We start from the raw sequence: 18,449 nt of genomic DNA, 5'->3' as shown, positions 1-18,449 counted from the left end.
AATGGCTTATTCATTCAGTGAGTCACTAAATCATGTATTCAACTGATTTGTTCAAAAAGCTGATTCACTCAATAAGGAAACACCATAATGTGTTGTTGTTCAAAGATGCGATCTTTGTTTGGAGCTATTTTGTTGGCAAAATTGAGCAAAAACAGGCATATTGTGTCTAAAATGTCTCTTATTTAGATTATTTAGGTTGATTTGAGACCTTTTAATTTATAATTTGACTAATTTTATTCTAAAAATAGTAATGTTTAATGTGAAATCAGTCACATCACTCAATTAGACACAATATACCTGTATTTGCTCAATTTTGCCAACAAATATAGTTCCAAGCAAAGATCACAGAACTGTTTCCTTATTGAATGAATCAACTTCAATCAGTTGAATCAATGATTCGGTTGACACACTCCTTAATCAAGCTGTTTGAATCAATCCATTGATTCTCAATGACTGACTCATTAACAGTCACTTGCTGCCACCTACTGGTGGTTTTAATTTCACATTTCAACTTATTTATGGATGGTTGCACTTTAGTAGACTTATTGTGGACTGTTGAAGAGAAACACCCGCCTATTGCCATGATAGAGCTTGGAAGTGCCAGGATAATTTTAATATAACTCCCATTGGATTAGTCTAAAGGAAGGAAGATGTGCAAATAATGGGCTAATTTTCATTTTTTGGTGAACTATCCCTTTAATAGCAATCCATGATTGAGAGTTTCAAGTAAGGCCTTAACCATGAGTTGAACTTTGGTGAGACCATTTTTTTTTAAATATAAAATATAAAGAGAGTCAAGGAAAATGCTAGGTCTGAATGAATCAGCCGTTTGAATCAATCGGTTGATTCTCAATTACTAACTCATTAAGTCACTTGCTGCCACCTACTGGTGGTTTTCATTTCACATTTCAACTTTTTTATGGATGGTTGCACTTTAGTAGACTTGTTTTTGGACTGTTTAGAACTAAAGAGAAACACCAACCTATTGCCATGATAGAGCTTGGAAGTGCCAGGATCATTTTTAATATAACTCGATATGTCTGAAAGAAGGAAGTCATATACACCTAGAATGCCTGGAGGGTGAGTAAATAAAGGGCTTTCCATTTTTGGGTGAACTAACCCTTTAAAATGAAATTAAAATTTTGCAGAGCAGAAATGCATCCAGCAGTTTTGAACATCTCGAGCCATTTGGACATAAACATTGAATTTATTCCAATAGTCTGAAGATCACAAGACCCCTGCAAGGGATTTAAACCAAGGCGCTAAAAGCAGGGGTTACACACAGAAGTCAAGTGTCTTTTATCAGTCATGGCGTGGGTAGATTGCTGCCCCTCTGTTTATGCTGTAGCTCAATGGGAAAACTCTAAGCACATTAAGAAATGGAGATCTGACTGACAAGGATGCGGTGAGCTCGTCACACCGCATCGAGGAGACAAGGAGCGCGCTGACAGCGTGTTGGGAAAAGCCAAGACAAACTCAGTCACATTGCTTCTGGATGACAGAGTTCATTAGCGCCAGCGCTGTGTGTGCCACATGCTAATAATGGAGCAGTCATTAGACAGCTAGTTACTAAGCTGTAAGGTAGCTTCACACGTCTGCACTTCTGGGGTGCGAAAAAGCGAGGAGGAAGCATATCTCCAGGCTTTTCATCTCGAAAAACGAGCAGTGTGGGGCATACGGAGGCCCCAGTGCCACGCCAAGATCAAAGTCTCGCATGGCACCCGAGGAACCACCTCCACCAAGACGAGGCAACTCCGTTCTGACAGCCAAATCCAAGCTTCCCACCATTTCTTGGGATGAGGGGAGAGGAGGAGGGGAAACAAGCCAGGCAGAAAGGCAGAGAGGTGAAAGAAAATCTGCAAATAATGAGAGAAACCCACAGAGAAAGAGACAGACAGAACGAGCGAGAGCACACTCATGCGAAAGCTGAACCGTCTTCAGATCATACACTAAAAAAACAACAGATGACAGATGCAAAATTGTGTCTTGAGAAGGAAAAGGGGCAGTTGCTAGATAAAGAGCGAGTCATCTTTAGAAATACCACAGTGACAGACACTTCAAAGGAGTCAAAATTGAGCAGCCGGCTTTGAAGCACACGTCATGTGCTTTTTCAACAGCTCGTGTGTATTAAGTGTGACAAATCTGAGGTTAAAGCCAAACACAACACAAGTAAAATACGCATGTACAAATAACAGATCATCTGAGTCATACACTTTCTGGATATAACACACATTGTTCTATATTCAGTCTATTGCTGCTTACATATAGACATAAAATAAGCTACACCTTATGGAACATGTTTACATAGCCTTATTTAACAATGATGGTTGCAATCAAGGCTTATTGAAAAAGCATGCCTCTACCTACATTTTGGCAAAACCTATACATACATACAGTGCCTTGCAAAAGTATTCATACCCCGTTACGTTACTGCCTTATGTTAAACTGCTTGAAATTACTTTTGTTCACATAAATCTACATTCCCTACGCCATCACTGGCAAAGCAAAAAACAAGTTTTTAACATCTTTGCAAATTTATTAAAAAAACTTAAATGATTCCATTGCATAAGTATTCATACCCTTATCTGGGACAGTTTTTAGCTCAGGAGCATTCATATTGCTTGTAGATGTTACTACAATTTGAGTGAAGTTAACCTGTTGCAAATTCAATTAACTGGTTATGATTTGGAAAGGCGTACACATCTTAATAAAAGGTCTAACAGCTGAAAATGCATATCAGAGCAAAAACCAAGCCCTCAGGTACAAAACAAACAAACAAACAAAACCCTGCTTGTAGAGCTCAGGGACAGGATTGCATCAAGCCACACATCTGGGGAAGAGTTCAGAAAAAAAATTCTGCTGCATTGAAGGTTTACAGAAGCATGTAGTCTCTGTTACCCTTAATGGAAGAAGTTTAAAACAAATAGGACTCTCCCTAGAGCTGGCCTCCTGGTCAAGCTGAGCAATTCATGGAGAAGGACCTTGGTTAGAGTGCTGACCAAGAAGCTGATGGTCACTCTAGTTGAGCTCCATGATCATATATGCAGATGGTAAACTTACAGAAGGACAAACATCACCGCAACACTCCACTGATCTGGGCTTTATGGTGGTGTGGCAAGACTCAATCCTCTCCTCAGTGAAGACACATGAAAACACACTTGGAATTTGCAAAAAAGCATCTAAAGGACCCTCAGATTGTGAGAAACAAGATTCTCTGGTCTGATAAAACCTTAATTTCAAGCATCATGTTTGAAGGAAACCAGGCACTGCTCATCACCTGCAGAGTACCATCCCAAAAGTAAAGTGTGCTGGTAGCAGCCTCATGCTGTGGGGCTGTTTTTAGGTGGCAGGGACTGAAGACAAGCTCAATGCACCAAAATATTGAGATAGCCTTAATGGAAACCCTGCCCAGAGCATTCAGAACCTTAGATTGGGAAGAAGGTTCACCTTCCAACAGGACAATGACCCTAAGTACACAGCAAGAGTGGCTTAAAGACAACTCTGTGAATGTCCTTGATTGGCCCAGCCAGAGCCTGGACTTGAACCAAATTAAGCATTTCTGGAGAAACTTGAAAATGTCTGCAAGCCTCCATCCAAGCTGACAGACTCAGAGAGGAGAAGAGGTGAGGCGAAGAAGGGCAGATAATTGCCAAATGCTGATGTTCAAATCGTGTCGCATCATACCGAAAAAGACTTGAAGCTGTAAAGGTGATTCTTATTTCAGTTTTTTTTATATATATAAATTTATGAAGTTGTGACTATTCTGTTTTTGCTTTGTCATTACACTGCATTGATGTGGAGAAAAAGTAATTTAAAACAGATTAACATAAGGCAGCAAATTAACAAATATAAAAAATGAGGGGTATGAATACTTTTGCAAGGCACTATATATATATATATATATCACCTCAGTTTTTAGCAGAAATTAACAATATTGGCAGTAAAACACTAACGTTTATCCCTTTTCCACATAAATTACAATTACAAGGCTAATTAATACTGATTACTAAAGATATGTTTTTGCACAATTCCCTGCACAATACTATGGTATGACCTTAAAACGCTTTTACCATAGAGCATGATTTGTAACGTAATACATTTTGATGTTTGGATCACTTAACTAGCTTCATATGTAAGGCTTTTCTGACATAGTAAACTTGCTCGGTAGCGCACCCGGTACAGCATAAGTCAAGTCAAGTCAAGATTATTTATACAGCGCTTTTTACAATACAAGTTGTGTCAAAGCAACCTTACAGTATAAAAAATAATAAAGTAAAATGTCAATAATAATGCAAGAGTTCCATAGTGCAACAAAGTCAAATTGGGGAGGACTCATCTGGTTCCCTCAACTTAACCCTTATAATGTGAAGCCCTCAGGTAAAAACATGAGTTATAAAATAACTTAAAGACTTGTAGAAGCAAATGGCATAGTTGCAAATGATAAGAACCAATGTAATATCATTTTGGAGAACTTTTTTTTTTCTCTCTCTCTCCAATGAGCATGGGTCCACTTGTAATGTTAGTCAAGGTTTTTTAAGCCAAAACAATGGCTATTTATCTTCACATGAACATTTTCTATTTTCTCCCTCATTCAAAAATGTTGTATGGTTTTCTAGAAAGCTTTAAAATTTCTATATTCAAACAACCTTTTTTTATGAGTTTGTAGGTTGTGGGTTTCCTTCTGGGCCCAACATCGTTGGTATTTTCACTAAAACGGCATGTAAGCTTTGATTGGTGATTTCAATACACAATCTAATGTTAGCATTTTGCAAAGCTAACATTTAAAACATGCAGATATTGGGTAAAATGGTGCACTTTTAATAGGTTAAATATTTTTTAAACAATACCTTTTAGAAATGAATTAAATGTTTAAATTTGAGATTTATCTCAACTCAGTCTTGGATTTATTTTAAGAGCTTGTTGCAATGCATGACGCCTTACAAACAAGCGTCTCAAATGATAAGAGGCCTTCAAAAATAAACCCTTTGAGACTCTTTTGTACGGAAAGCAAATCTTAGATCAAATTTAAAACAGAATAGAGGGATTTGCGTGTTTCTATATAAAGTATAGCCATTTAAGATCATCAAATTCTTCAGTTTACATCACTTCCCATTACATCAGAGACCCAGTTAATAATAAACCACTTGAATCATCCCTTCGAGGCAACAGCTGATAGATATTTTCAGTATTTTCAGCCATCTGGCTTTAAGGTCATCAACAAGACAAAGCATTTGTCAAGAGGAAAACAGAGAGCGATCTGTAGATCCGTGGTGAATTCTGGTTGGGGCCATTGGACAATTAAGCAGTTGGTCTTTGTCACTAGCGTAGGAATGGCTGATTCATCGAGCGGAACGCATATCGAATCCTTGGAGAGACACTCATCCTCGCTGCCAAGCATCCAGACTTAAATATGAGCCACGATGCATGTGACAGAGTAACGAAACGCTTGTGGTTTGAAGCGAATGCGTCATATTGTCGGATATGCTTAAGCTGACCTTAAACAAAAGCATAACGTGGCATCCGATTGACTGTAGCGGGTGGGAGCATGATTAACACATGGGCAGCTAAGAGAATTATATTTAGGGAAATGAACAGGAACTCTCGCTTAAGATCTTACGACAGCAGATTAGCAAACTCTTGTTCTGTAGGCGACAATTAGCGTAGCGTCACCCATGGGCAGTTAAACACACAATTAATTCACCTCACCAACACAAAACATGAGTAATAATAGGCATCTGAAAGAACATAAAACAACTTGTTTCTTGGTTTTGTGAAATGGAACCAATTATAATGGCTTAATATTTAATGACACCTTCAGCTGTTAATACACAGGCCCTGTTTTATTAGCTAAAGATGCTTCCTGCCCCTGAAATGAATTTCACACGTACAGCTGAAAAATGATGAGGGTGGCCAAAATCATGTTAAAAGAACTGTGGAAAAACAGAGAGACGAGAATAACAAAATGTGAAGAGAAAAGAGAGAGAAAATAAATAAATAAAAAGTCAAGAGACCTAAAGAGATACAACGCAATTGAAGATGAACTACACAAAAAGGAAACACGATGAGGAGAGAAAGAGAAACAAGCCAAGAAAACAAGCGAGAGACAACATGGGAGAGATAAGTCAAAGACTGAAGAAACAAGAAACAATGCAAGATTCAATAGATCAATGTAAAGACATAAGATAAGACAAAAAGAAATATGAAAAAGCAAAATAAGAAGGGGAGACAAAAAGCGAGAATTGGACAAATGAGACTCGGTGAGACAAGCAGAGAAGAAAGGAAAGAAATAGAAGTGAAGATAAGAGAAACAAGAGTAGAGAAAAATAGATGAGATGTGAGGAGGTGAAGCGAGAAAAGAAGAGATGAGAAGACAAGACATGAAAAGTAAAAAAAAAAAAAATAAGGAGACAATAAGCGACTCTCAAGATGAGGACACAAGAGGAAACAAATGATAAAGGAGATATGAAGAGTAAATGAAAAGATGAGAGTTAAGAAGGTGATGAAACATGAACACAGTGAGAGAAGTGATGATATTAGATGTGATCAGACAAATGGAGAAATGAGACACCATAGAGACAGAAAAAAAGAGAAGAAATACCAAACACAGACAAAAGACAAAGCAATTAGAGACTGATTAAAAGAAGAGAAAAAAATAAGCAGACACAAGCAAGATGAGAGAAGGACAAACCATTGAACCAGGGAGAGACAAGATGTGAGGAGATGAGATGAGAAGAAACCAGAAAAGAACAGGAGACGAGGACAGAAGACAAAACAAAACAAAAGATGAGACAAAAAGCAAGATGTGAAAAAAGAAATAAAAAAGATGAGATGGTGAGACCATAAGAGACAAAAAGACACAATAAAGAAAAGAGAATAGAAAATAATGAAACGAGACAGTAAGAGAAATAAAGGAAGTGAACTGAGAAATGAGACCAGGTGAGACAAGCAGAGAAGAAAGGGAAAAAGGACAGAAATAGAAATTAAGAGGAGAGAAAAAGAGATGAGATGTGAGGAGGTGAAGCGAGAAAAGAAGAGATGAGAATACAAGACATAAAAAAATAAATAAAGAGACAATAAGAGACTCTCAAGATGAGGACATTAGAAGAAACAAATGATAGAAGAGATATGAAGAGTAACTGATAAGATGACAGTTAAGAAGGTGATGAAACGTGAACACAGTGAGAGAAGTGAAGAGACAATATTAGAAGAGATCAGATAATACAAGAAGAGAAAACATGAGGACATATGGAGAAATGAGACAAGCAGTCTTAGGGAGGCAAGACAACACAGGGACAGAAAAGAAAATAATGAGATAAAGAGATCTGAAGTAAAAAAAAAAAAAAAAAATAGATAAAGAGAGAAATCTAGACAAAGGGACGATACGAGAAGAAACGAGACAGGAAGAGAAACTAAACACAGACAGAAGACAAAGCAATTGGAGACTGATTAAAAGAAGAGAGAAAAACATGCAGACACAAGCAAGATGAGGAGAGAAAGACCAAAAAACAGTGAACCAGTAAGAGACAAGATAGGAAGACATAAGAAAATAAAGAGACAATGAGGGACTCTCAAGATGAGGACAGAAGAGAAAACAAATGATAGAAGAGATCAGAAGAGAAAATGAAAATATGAGTTAAGAAAGTTATAAAAGATGTGAACAGTAAAGAAGAGATGAAACACAATGAGAGAAGTGAAGAGACGAAATGAGAAATCAGATGATACAAAACAAAAAGAGGGGACATGAGGACAGAAGAAAAATTATATGAGACAAGGAGTCTTGAGGAGGCAAGACAACATAAGGACAGAGAAGAAGAAATTAGATTTATAGATCTGAAGTAAAAAGAAACTAGGTGAGATGAAGAAAGAAGAGAGGAGAAAAAAGTCTAGTCAAAGATATGTTACGAGATGAAACAAGACAGGAAGAGAAACCAAACACAGACAGAAGACAAAGCAATTAGAGACTGATTAGAAGAAGAGAAAAAATAAGCAGACTCAAGTAAGATAAGGGGAGAAAGAAAAACCAGTGAACCAGTGAGAGACAAGATGTGAGGAGATGAGGGCAGAAGACAGTAGAAACAAAAGATGAGACAAAAAGCAAGATGTGAAAAAAAGTTATAAAAAGACGAGACCAGATTAGAGACAAGCCGAAAAGAGAGGAGGAATGAGAGAAAAATGAAGGTTGAAGAAGATGTGAAGAGACAAAAAGAGCCACAGAGAGGAGTCTTGAAAAGTCAACAGACTACTAAAATTAAAGGTGCTTCACGATGCCATAGAAGAACCTTTTTCGTCTAAATGGTTCCATCAAGAACCTTTCTGTGTATCAAAAGGATATTTGTGGCAAGGTTCTTCAGATTATAAAAAGGTAAGAAAGAGATGGTTCCCTTAAAGAACATTTGACTGAATGGTTCTTTGTGGAGCCAAAAAATGGTTCTTCTATGGCATCGCTATGAAGAACCTTTTAAAGCACCTTCATTTTTAGATGTGTAGGACAGAAGATAAGGAGAATACAAATAAATGAGAAGTGAAGCAAGGTGTGAACAGAAAAGAAAGGATGAGACAAAGAGAGAAGTAGAAACAAGATGTAAAAAGATGACTTGAAGAGAGAAGAAAAGAGAGGTCTTAAAGGTGAAAAGAAAAGAAATAAGAGACAAGACATGGAAAAGAGATGAAACAAGGTAAGATAAGAGAGGAAAAAGCCACAACAGTGAGAGAAAAGGAGCAATGTGAAGAGACCAAATGGAAAAAGAAGAGACAAGATAAAACAAAATGAAGGAACATGAGGAGAGAAGAAAGATGATATAAGACAAAGAGTCTTAAGGAGGTAAGACAACATAAGAGCAGAGAAGAATAAATGAGATTTATAGATCTGAAGTAAAAATAATCTAGATGAGATGAAGAGAGAAGAGAGGAGAAAAAAGTATAGGCAAAGATACGTTACGAGAGGAAACAAGACAGGAAGATAAACATAACACACACAGAAGACAAAGCAATTGGAGACTGAATAAAAGAAGAGAATAAAAGCAAAATGAGGTGAGAAACAAAAACCAGTGAACTGGTGAGAGACAAGATGTGAGGAGATGAGATGAAAAGAAACAAGAAAAGATCAGGAGACGAGGACAGAAGACAGTAGAAACAAAAGATGAGACAAAAAGCAAGATGTGAAAAAAAGTTATAAAAAGACGAGACCAGATTAGAGACAAGCCGAAAAGAGAGGAGGAATGAGAGAAAAATGAAGGTTGAAGAAGATGTGAAGAGACAAAAAGAGCCACAGAGAGGAGTCTTGAAAAGTCAACAGACTACTAAAATTAAAGGTGCTTCACGATGCCATAGAAGAACCTTTTTGTCTAAATGGTTCCATCAAGAACCTTTCTGTGTATCAAAAGGATATTTGTGGCAAGGTTCTTCAGATTATAAAAAGGTAAGAAAGAGATGGTTCCTTAAAGAACATTTGACTGAATGGTTCTTTGTGGAGCCAAAAATGGTTCTTCTATGGCATCGCTATGAAGAACCTTTTAAAGCACCTTCATTTTTAGATGTGTAGGACAGAAGATAAGGAGAATACAAATAAATGAGAAGTGAAGCAAGGTGTGAACAGAAAAGAAAGGATGAGACAAAGAGAGAAGTAGAAACCAGATGTAAAAAGATGACTTGAAGAGAGAAGAAAAGAGAGGTTCTTAAAGGTGAAAAGAAAAGAAATAAGAGACAAGACATGGAGCGAACAAGGAAGGTCTGAAGTAAAGAAAAGAGATGAAACAAGGTAAGATAAGAGAAGAAAAAGCCACAACAGTGAGAGAAAAGGAGCAATGTGAAGAGACCAAATGGAAAAAGAAGAGACAAGATAAAACAAAATGAGGGGACATGAGGAGAGAAGAAAGATGATATAAGACAAAGAGTCTTAAGGATGTAAGACAACATAAGAGCAGAGAAGAATACGAGAGGAAACAAGACAGGAAGATAAACCAAACACACACAGAAGACAAAGCAATTGGAGACTGAATAAAAGAAGAGAATAAAAGCAAAATGAGGTGAGAAACAAAAACCAGTGAAACGGTGAGAGACAACATGTGAGGAGATGAGATGAAAAGAAACAAGAAAAGATCAGGAGACGAGGACAGAAGACAGTAGAAACAAAAGATGAGACAAAAAGCAAGATGTGAAAAAAATTTGAAACCAGATTAGAGACAAGCTGAGAAGAGAGAAGAAATGAGAGAAAAATGATGGTTTAAGAAGATGTGAAGAGACAAAAAGAGCCACAGAGAGAAGAGTGTTGAAAAGACAAAAGACTACTAAAAATAAAGGTGCTTCACGATGCCATAGAAGAACCGTTTTTGTCTAAACGGTTCCATAAAGAACCTTTAACATCTGAAGAACCTTCCTGTGTAACAAATGGTTATTTGTGGCAAAACAAGGTTACTCAGATTATAAAAAGGTAGGAAAGAGATGGTTCCTTAAAGAACATTTGACTGAATGGTTCTTTGTGGAACCAAAAATGGTTCTTCTATGGCATCGCTTCGTTTTTAGATGTGTAGGACAGAAGAGAAAAGAAATGATAGACAAGATAAGGAGAATACAAATACATGAGAAAAGAAGCAAGGTGTGAACAGAAATGAAAGGATGAGACAAGAAGAGAAGTAGAAACAAGATGTAAAAAGATGACATGAAGAGAGAAGGAAAAAAAGGTTCTTAAAGGTGAAAAGAAATAAGAACAAGGAAGATCTGAAGTAAAGAAAAGAGACAAAACAAGGTAAGATAAGAGAAGAAAATGCCACAACAATGAGAGAAAAGGAGCAATGTAAACAGACCAAATGGAAAAAGAAAAGACAAGACTAGAAGAGAAGAGACAAGACAATATGAGTTGAGACGAGAAGAGAAGAGGAGAGGAGAGCCGAGTCTAAAGCGCTGCATGTTGGCTGTGATGTCAGAGCTTCTAAGAGTTTCTCTCAGAGATCAAACCCGCAGAGATGCTACAGAAGCTCAACACTAATACTGAAACATCAAAATTACGGCTGGAACTTACAGAGATGCTGAACTGAGACTTGTGACAGCCCATTATCAGACGAATCGGGAGGATACGCTCAACTTTCAGCGAACATATCACCTGCCCACATCCAATGAAGATGCCAGCAAATGCTGTTCTGGAAAGAATACTTGGGCGGAAGCAAAATAAAAGATTAGTAATACAATCACAATATGATTTGTTGCCACTTCGGCTCATAATAGATACTGAATGTGAACATACAGAACGCATGCAGTCAGTCGGTAAATGCAGCATGTTAAATGAGCAGCCAGCTATGAATAAATAAATATAAACAGAGGAGAAAATAGCCCTCTGTTTCAAACAGGCGTCACGGACACCTCAGACATGAAGAAGTGATGCGGCTTGGCAGGCGAAGACTTTCAAGGGAGATCTGTGAGATTTCACACGCAAATCTGCATGATGTGAGCAAAGCTGATCCCTGATCACTTATTTATCCGTGGCTTTTAAAGGTTTATTTCTTGTGAGCTTTATGAATAAGACTGAGCACAAATATGTCGTCATTGGCTCTGCACTAGCGTCGAGCCGGAGGACCACGGGGGAGGGTTATATTTAACGGGAAGATGCTTTACGTAAGAGCTGCCCTACTTTCTGCAGTCTACACTTGCAGCCGTATTGTTAAGTCTGCAGTGTGTACCGTCAAAAAATGTGCTTCCTCTCCTCAAAAAGAGTCTCTGTTTCTCTCTGGGTGCGTGTTGTGAATCTTCCTCCTTGGCAGATGTGATATTTTTCTTACCTTCCGTCAAAATCAACATCTCTTTCATCCTCCCTTCTCAATCATTCGCTCTCACTGACTGAATTTGTTTCCGGCTTTCAATCATTTTGCAGACGCTCTGAGTTGTCCTGCATTTCATTCACTCTTTCCCCTCCCTGCACCTCTCTCTCTCTCTCTCTCTCTCTCTCTCTCTCTCTTCACATGCTGTTTCAACTTCTTTCCTCCTGCGTAAATTTGAGAATTTCACATCACATACACACAGGGCTTAAACCACAACCTAAAAAATCCCATTTGAAGGAGTATTACACTGCATATCTCAAAAATGCCAAATCTGAGTTCCCATCAGAATGTTAAAAAAACAAACAAATTGTTAGATTTTGAATAATTTAACAGACTATAATACACAGAAAACAACATACATATTGCAATAGGCCTTATTAATGAAAGATGAGCAGAACAGATTTCTGTGTAAACTGTGACCGTTCATTTTCATTTCAGAATAAATATACAGGATAAATGTAGCACTTGCTCACCAATGGATCCTCTGCAGTGAATGGGTGCCATCAGAATGAGAGTCCAAACAGCTGATAAAAACATCCCAATAATCCACAAGAAATCTACACCACTCCACTCAAATCAATTAACATCTTGAGAAGACATAAGCTGCATGTTTATAAGAAACAAATCCATCATTTACACTTTTAATTTTAAAACGTTTCCTCTATCCAAATTCCAAAATATTGCTTTCTCCAGTGGAAAAGATGTCTTGTGTCAAGAGACAAATCTGCATACAGTAGATCACGCATTGATTTTGATGTGAGAGGACAACAAGAGATGGATTTTTTCACTGGAGGAAGTGTTATTATGGGTTATGGACTCATATTTTGGCCAGAAGCAACAGTTTAAAGCTAAAACGCCATAATGGTGGATTTGTTTCTTAGAAACACAAAGCTTTTTGCTTCTCAAGATGTTAATTGATGGACTGGAGTGATGTGGATTACTGGTGTATTATTGTGATGTTTTTATCAGCTGTTTGGACTCTCATTCTGACGGCACCCATTCACTGCAGAGGATCCATTGGTGAGCAAGTGATGGAGTGCTACATTTCTCCAAATCTAATGAAGAAACAAACTCATCTACATCTTGGATGGCCTGAGGGCGAGTACATTTTCTGCAAAAAAAACAAAAACAAAAAAACTACATCATAGATTACATTAAAGGTAATTTAAATGTAAAAATAAGGGGAATGAAAATGCACTATTGCATATAAAAATTTTTACAGTACACACACAATCAACAATATCACGATATGATAATACAATGATATGAAGTCCACAATGAAGTCCAAATGAAGACTTGGGGAGAAAAAAAATTGTACACTTTGAGAGTTCAAAATTAAGAGCTCTAAAGCAGGTTCTTGACTAAGAAAACTTAAGTCAGAAAAAGGTCTCTGAATTGACTTGTTCCAGATCTTTAAAGGGGACTCAAACCTCTTTTTATTTGTTATATACTGTCTTAGTGCAAATCACATTCACACTGGTGTTTTAGAATATTATAATAATAATAATAATAATAACAACAATTGTATATGATTATTATTAGTCCTATGACAGTAATAGCCATATATTGTAAAGCAATTGCACTTGTATAATATACTTACGTATATTATTTTTGCTTTACACTACAGGAAAATACAATACATTACTTTTTTTGTAATTTCGACACTTGAATAAGGTATTTTGAATTTGGACTGTATTAACGTTACCCATTTAAACCGCTGTCTAGCTGTCAGCAATTCATAGCGCACTTTTAAGCTTTTATTTTGATGGAAACAGCAGTAGAGCTTTTATTTTAAAGGACAACTCCAGCTTTAGTGCAAACAGGCTTACAAAAAAGCATCTCACTACAAATTCAGTGAAATTCTGTAATCATCTGCCACAAAAATAAAGCATAACTGGTGGCCGCTGCTTTCTCAAACATGTGCTAAACTCGCAGCACATGCAATAAACAAGTTCACTGCATTCACTGTGAACTGAGCCGTTCTGAGGCACTGAAAACACCGGATCACGGGCATCACACTTAAATCAGGCTTTGACGTGGAAAAGTGCTTAGCGTCACATCGGGGTCCGTGCAGACCTACACACTTCTTCTTGCCGGAGCACTGCAGGTTTTTGAAAATGTAAGCTATTCTTGCAGCTCGCTGTTCTAAATAAAACAACTCGGTTGATGATGGTGATTTTTTTATGTTAATGACATTAATTATGAGAGCTGAAACCATTCAGTTGCATGCAAGTTCAAGAAGACCTATTGTTTATATCCTCATGTGACCACGATAATATCGAGACCATGATATTGATAATACCATTACATCCCTACAATCAACCAAAAATATAGTTTAATAACTGATAAATCAATTTACTAAGAAATTTGTTATTTGTAAATGAGGCCTATGGTTGCTTTCAATTAGATGAATTTATTCAAGAAAAGTTTTATGAGCGATTTACACAAATCCAATCTGCCTCTGTTTCATCAATGAGGCGTTAATGAATTGCGCTTATGTTAACATTCGCATGCAGGCAAACCAAAAGGATTAGAAAAGTAAGAGCTTTAAAACGGTTAATGTATGAACAGTGGCAGATTTCAGAGGAAGAATTGCACTGGAGACTCAAAGCTCTATGGAAACTGAGTGGGTGGGAGATTATTATCCTTTGGCTGTCAGCTTTTTATTCTGCAAACATGTTAAGCCTTTTATAGCTATTTGTAATATGAATGCACCATGATGATAGAATTTCCGAAAAATAACTTGACAAGATATCATGGTTTGGTTTTCCAATACTAAAAGCTGAAGTGAGAATCAGGGGATGTTTCGAATAGGACTCTATCAAACAACTCATACTACTTCTGCAGCATAGCATGTATTATACTATCCGGCTATCATATAGTACTACATTTTCCAGGAGCAGCAGTATACAATTCTCACAATGCAATGCACTTAAACTGACCTTCCATTTCCAATATCACATCTAAACATGAAAGCTTGTGACTCATTCGCTTGACTCATTATTAGTGGTTGAATAATGTATCACCAAGGCCAATATTGGCTTATATTGTGGCACTTATTGCATTAGGTGATAAGTGTTTCTGTTTAGTTGTTTTGCCGGAAGTGGGACTTTTGTTTCGACAGTGCTGAATATGTTAGCAGCTCTCATGCTTTGCCTTCAATAGTTTACAGTCTCTGTTTATGTTCAAATTTTTATTTTTAAAAAATAAAACTCTAGTTAATTTGTCCATATATTTTGTTTTCAAATTACTTATTACTTGTTATATATTACTTATAATCAACACAATTAACCTCAGACAAAAGACTCATGAAGGTTGTAGAGCCTTTAGAGATGTCAAACTCTGCTCCTGAAGGGCCACAGTCCTGCAGAGCTCAGCAACACACTTGACTGTGATTTCAATTAATTTCGAAGACCTTGATTAGCTGGTTCAGGTGTCTAATTAGGGTTGGAGCCAAACTCTGCAGGAATGTGAACCTCCCGAAGCAGAGCTTGACACCTGTGGGTCTTGGCTTTAACATACTGTTGAATTTCAAACATTTAAAATCAACAAACTTCCACCTCAGCCCATTAAAAAAATAAATGATTGAAACTAGATGTAAGAGTCAATAAGATACTACTACTAATAGCAACTAATAGTCTTTAAAACAGCATTGATATTAGAAACATGATTTAAAAATATATATATACATTTATTTTTATAATGCAGTTGAGGTCAATAGTTTACATACACCTTGCAGAATCTGCAAATTGTTCATTATTTTACCAAAATAAGAGGGATTATACAAAATGTATGTTTGTTTTTTTTATTTTCATTTAGTACTGACCTGAATAAGACATTTCACCTAAAAGATGTTTACAGACCACATGGAAAATGACAGTTGAATTTGTAAAAATGACCCTGTTTTTTAATGATAGTTTGTCATGAGTCCCTTGCTTGTTCTAAACAGTTAAACTGTCTGCTGTTCTTCGGAAAAATCCTTCAGGTCCCACAAATTCTTTATTTTTCCAGCATTTTTGTGTATTTGAACCCTTTCCAACAATGACTGTATGATTTTGAGATCCATCTTTTCACACTGAGGAACTCATATGCAACTATTACAGAAAGTTCAAACGCTCCCTGATGCTTCAGAAGGGAAAAAAACATGCATTAAGAGTCAGGGGGTGACATTTTTTTAACAGAATGGAGATGTGTACATTTTTCTTATTTTGCCTAAATATCATATACATAAAAATGGACTCAAATACAAAACAAAAATGCTGAAAACTAAAGATTTTGTGGGACCTGAAGGATTTTTCTGAAGAACAGCAGGCAGTTTAACTGTTCAGGACAAACAAGGGACTCATAAACAACTATCACTAAAAAGAAAACACAGTTGTGGATCATTCAGGTAACAACACAGTATTAAGAATCAAGCATATGTACATTTTTGAATGAGGATCATTAGTATAAATTCAACTATTATTTTTGGGGTCTTTTGTGGACTATATGTAAACATGCATTTCTCTCTCTTATATATATATATATATATATATATATATATATATATATATAGAGAGAGAGAGAGAGAGAGAGAGAGAGAGAGAGAGAGAGAGAGAGAGAGAGAGAGAGAGAGAGAGAGAGAGAGAGAGAGAGAGAGAGAGAGCTGGGTAGATTACTTTAAAATTGTAATCCATTACTGATTCCAAATTACATGAGAAAAACTGTAGTTCTTAATGTAATCCATTACATTGTACATTAATATAATATAATGCAAAATAATCAGACTACTTTTTGATTACTTTTAGAGTACTCTTGGCCTAACTCGTTTATCGTATAGATTTAAATAGGATTATCTTGTACCACATTGATATAACATGCAAAGAAAAAGAAAATATATTACATTTGTTGTCATTAACATAATTAAGTGCATTAAAAATTACATTGCATAAAGTTTTCCTAAACTGGGGTTCATATAGGAACTGCAGTGGGTGTATAAATTAAATGAACAGCTACTAATTTATTAAATCATAAAAATGTCAAATTAAAATAAATTAAAATTAAATTTAAAAAAAACAATATACAAAATAAAATATTCAATTTGTTTACATGCATGTTTTGTGACCATTAACCAATGTCACAGAACTGTAAACATGCAAATGTGTTGATTATTAATTTATTATCTTAAAATCTCAGGGGAAAATCAAATAATAACAAGCAAAACATAAATAAGAAGACAAAATAATTACATATATATATATATATATATATATATATATATGTGTGTGTGTTTCTTATATTAAAATAGAAAACAGATGTACATGATATTTCTCAAGAAAGCTTTTTTTTTTTTTTTTTGCTTCAAATAAATTAAAAAGTTTGGGAGGGGAAAATAAATGACACTTTTATTAAGCCAGGACAAAAAGTGATCAAAAGTGACAGCAAAGAAATGTATTACGTATAAAAATATTTATTATTTTAAATAAATGCTGCTCTTTTAAACTTTATACTTATCCAATAATCCTAAAAATATATATAATGCTTCCAAAACATTATAAAGCAGTTTTCAGCGTTATGCCTCACGGAAATATTGCAAAAATCACAAATATTGAAATGAACACATCTGCGTCTTATATCCCGTATTGACGCATCGACATTCCACATTATGGAACGGAGAATATTGCATAAATGACACACGCTTGTGCCGCAGCTAAATCAATGTATATTGTTGTAATTACCTATAATTATAAGAAGGGAACTTCTTGCTCTCCTTCAGAAGCAGTCTGTAGAGTGACAATACATGCTCTCTGCCGGACGCCGCCATGATGGAAACCAAACTGTCAGTTCAACGCAAGGACCCAAGAACAGCTACAAGAGGCGCGCCTGCACACGTACACCCGCTTTAGTGTTAAAATATACAAGCGAATTTAATTTTCAAGTGTAATTAATGACGTGTTTTATATTTAAAGTATCCTAAGTTAATACAGTACACACAATGCACTCTAAATTAATATCTGCTACGAGATGTCGTGTTTATACTAATCAGGCACATCATCAGTCCTCTCAAAAACAGCACGCGCGTCCAGATAGAGGTGAGTGAAGGGTTCTTCAGTAGTTTTCATGCACACATTTATTCTGTATTTGTGAACTGCGTAGTAAGATTTAGTGTCAGGGTGACTGTATGTCGGCTGTTATTTGAAGTGGTCCAGTGACTTGAGTTGTCAGTTTGAGTGTAAATTGCAAGCTAGCAATTTTGGTCAGTCATATATTCATCTAAATGAACAGTTGTTTATATCGGTCAGTATTCTGCTATAAAACATCTCTAAATGACTATTTAAACCAAGTTATTATGTGTGATTTTCCTTGAGGATGTGATTTAATGGGACAGTGGCAGCTTTTTACATCTTTGCTGCTCTTTACTCTTGTTTTCTAACAGTAAACTGCTGTTTATAGCGCTTATAAAAGCTAAAATGTATATATTGTACATTTGCAGGTTATAAATAACAGTACTTTTGTGTGTATAACTTAAATTGTTAACATGTTTTGTCATATTAAGAATGTCTTGCTCTTCTGCAAGCAGTTTATATGTCTATTTGTTGTGATCTTGGTTGCTCTGTTGTTTTGATGAAGGTACAATTATTTAATATATGATAATATGTA

The 18,449-nt window shown here is 36.1% G+C and overlaps 1 protein-coding gene across 1 annotated transcript in view; it reads right to left on the bottom strand.

Moving 5' to 3' along the window:
* lyrm4 (LYR motif containing 4) overlaps window positions 1–17,626 on the bottom strand; it is a 73,771-nt gene extending 56,145 nt beyond the window's left edge. The window contains exon 1 of the mRNA XM_073831141.1: window positions 17,528–17,626. Within this exon, the coding sequence (XP_073687242.1) occupies window positions 17,528–17,613 (86 nt within the window). The 5' untranslated portion in view covers window positions 17,614–17,626. The remainder of the gene's footprint in view (window positions 1–17,527) is intronic.
* Between the last annotated feature and the right edge of the window lie 823 nt (window positions 17,627–18,449).

Source organism: Garra rufa, chromosome 24, assembly GCF_049309525.1.
Source record: "Garra rufa chromosome 24, GarRuf1.0, whole genome shotgun sequence".
Lineage (NCBI taxonomy): Eukaryota > Metazoa > Chordata > Actinopteri > Cypriniformes > Cyprinidae > Garra > Garra rufa.
Note: the sequence above shows the minus strand (reverse complement) of the source record. Positions and strands in the feature narration are given on the sequence as shown.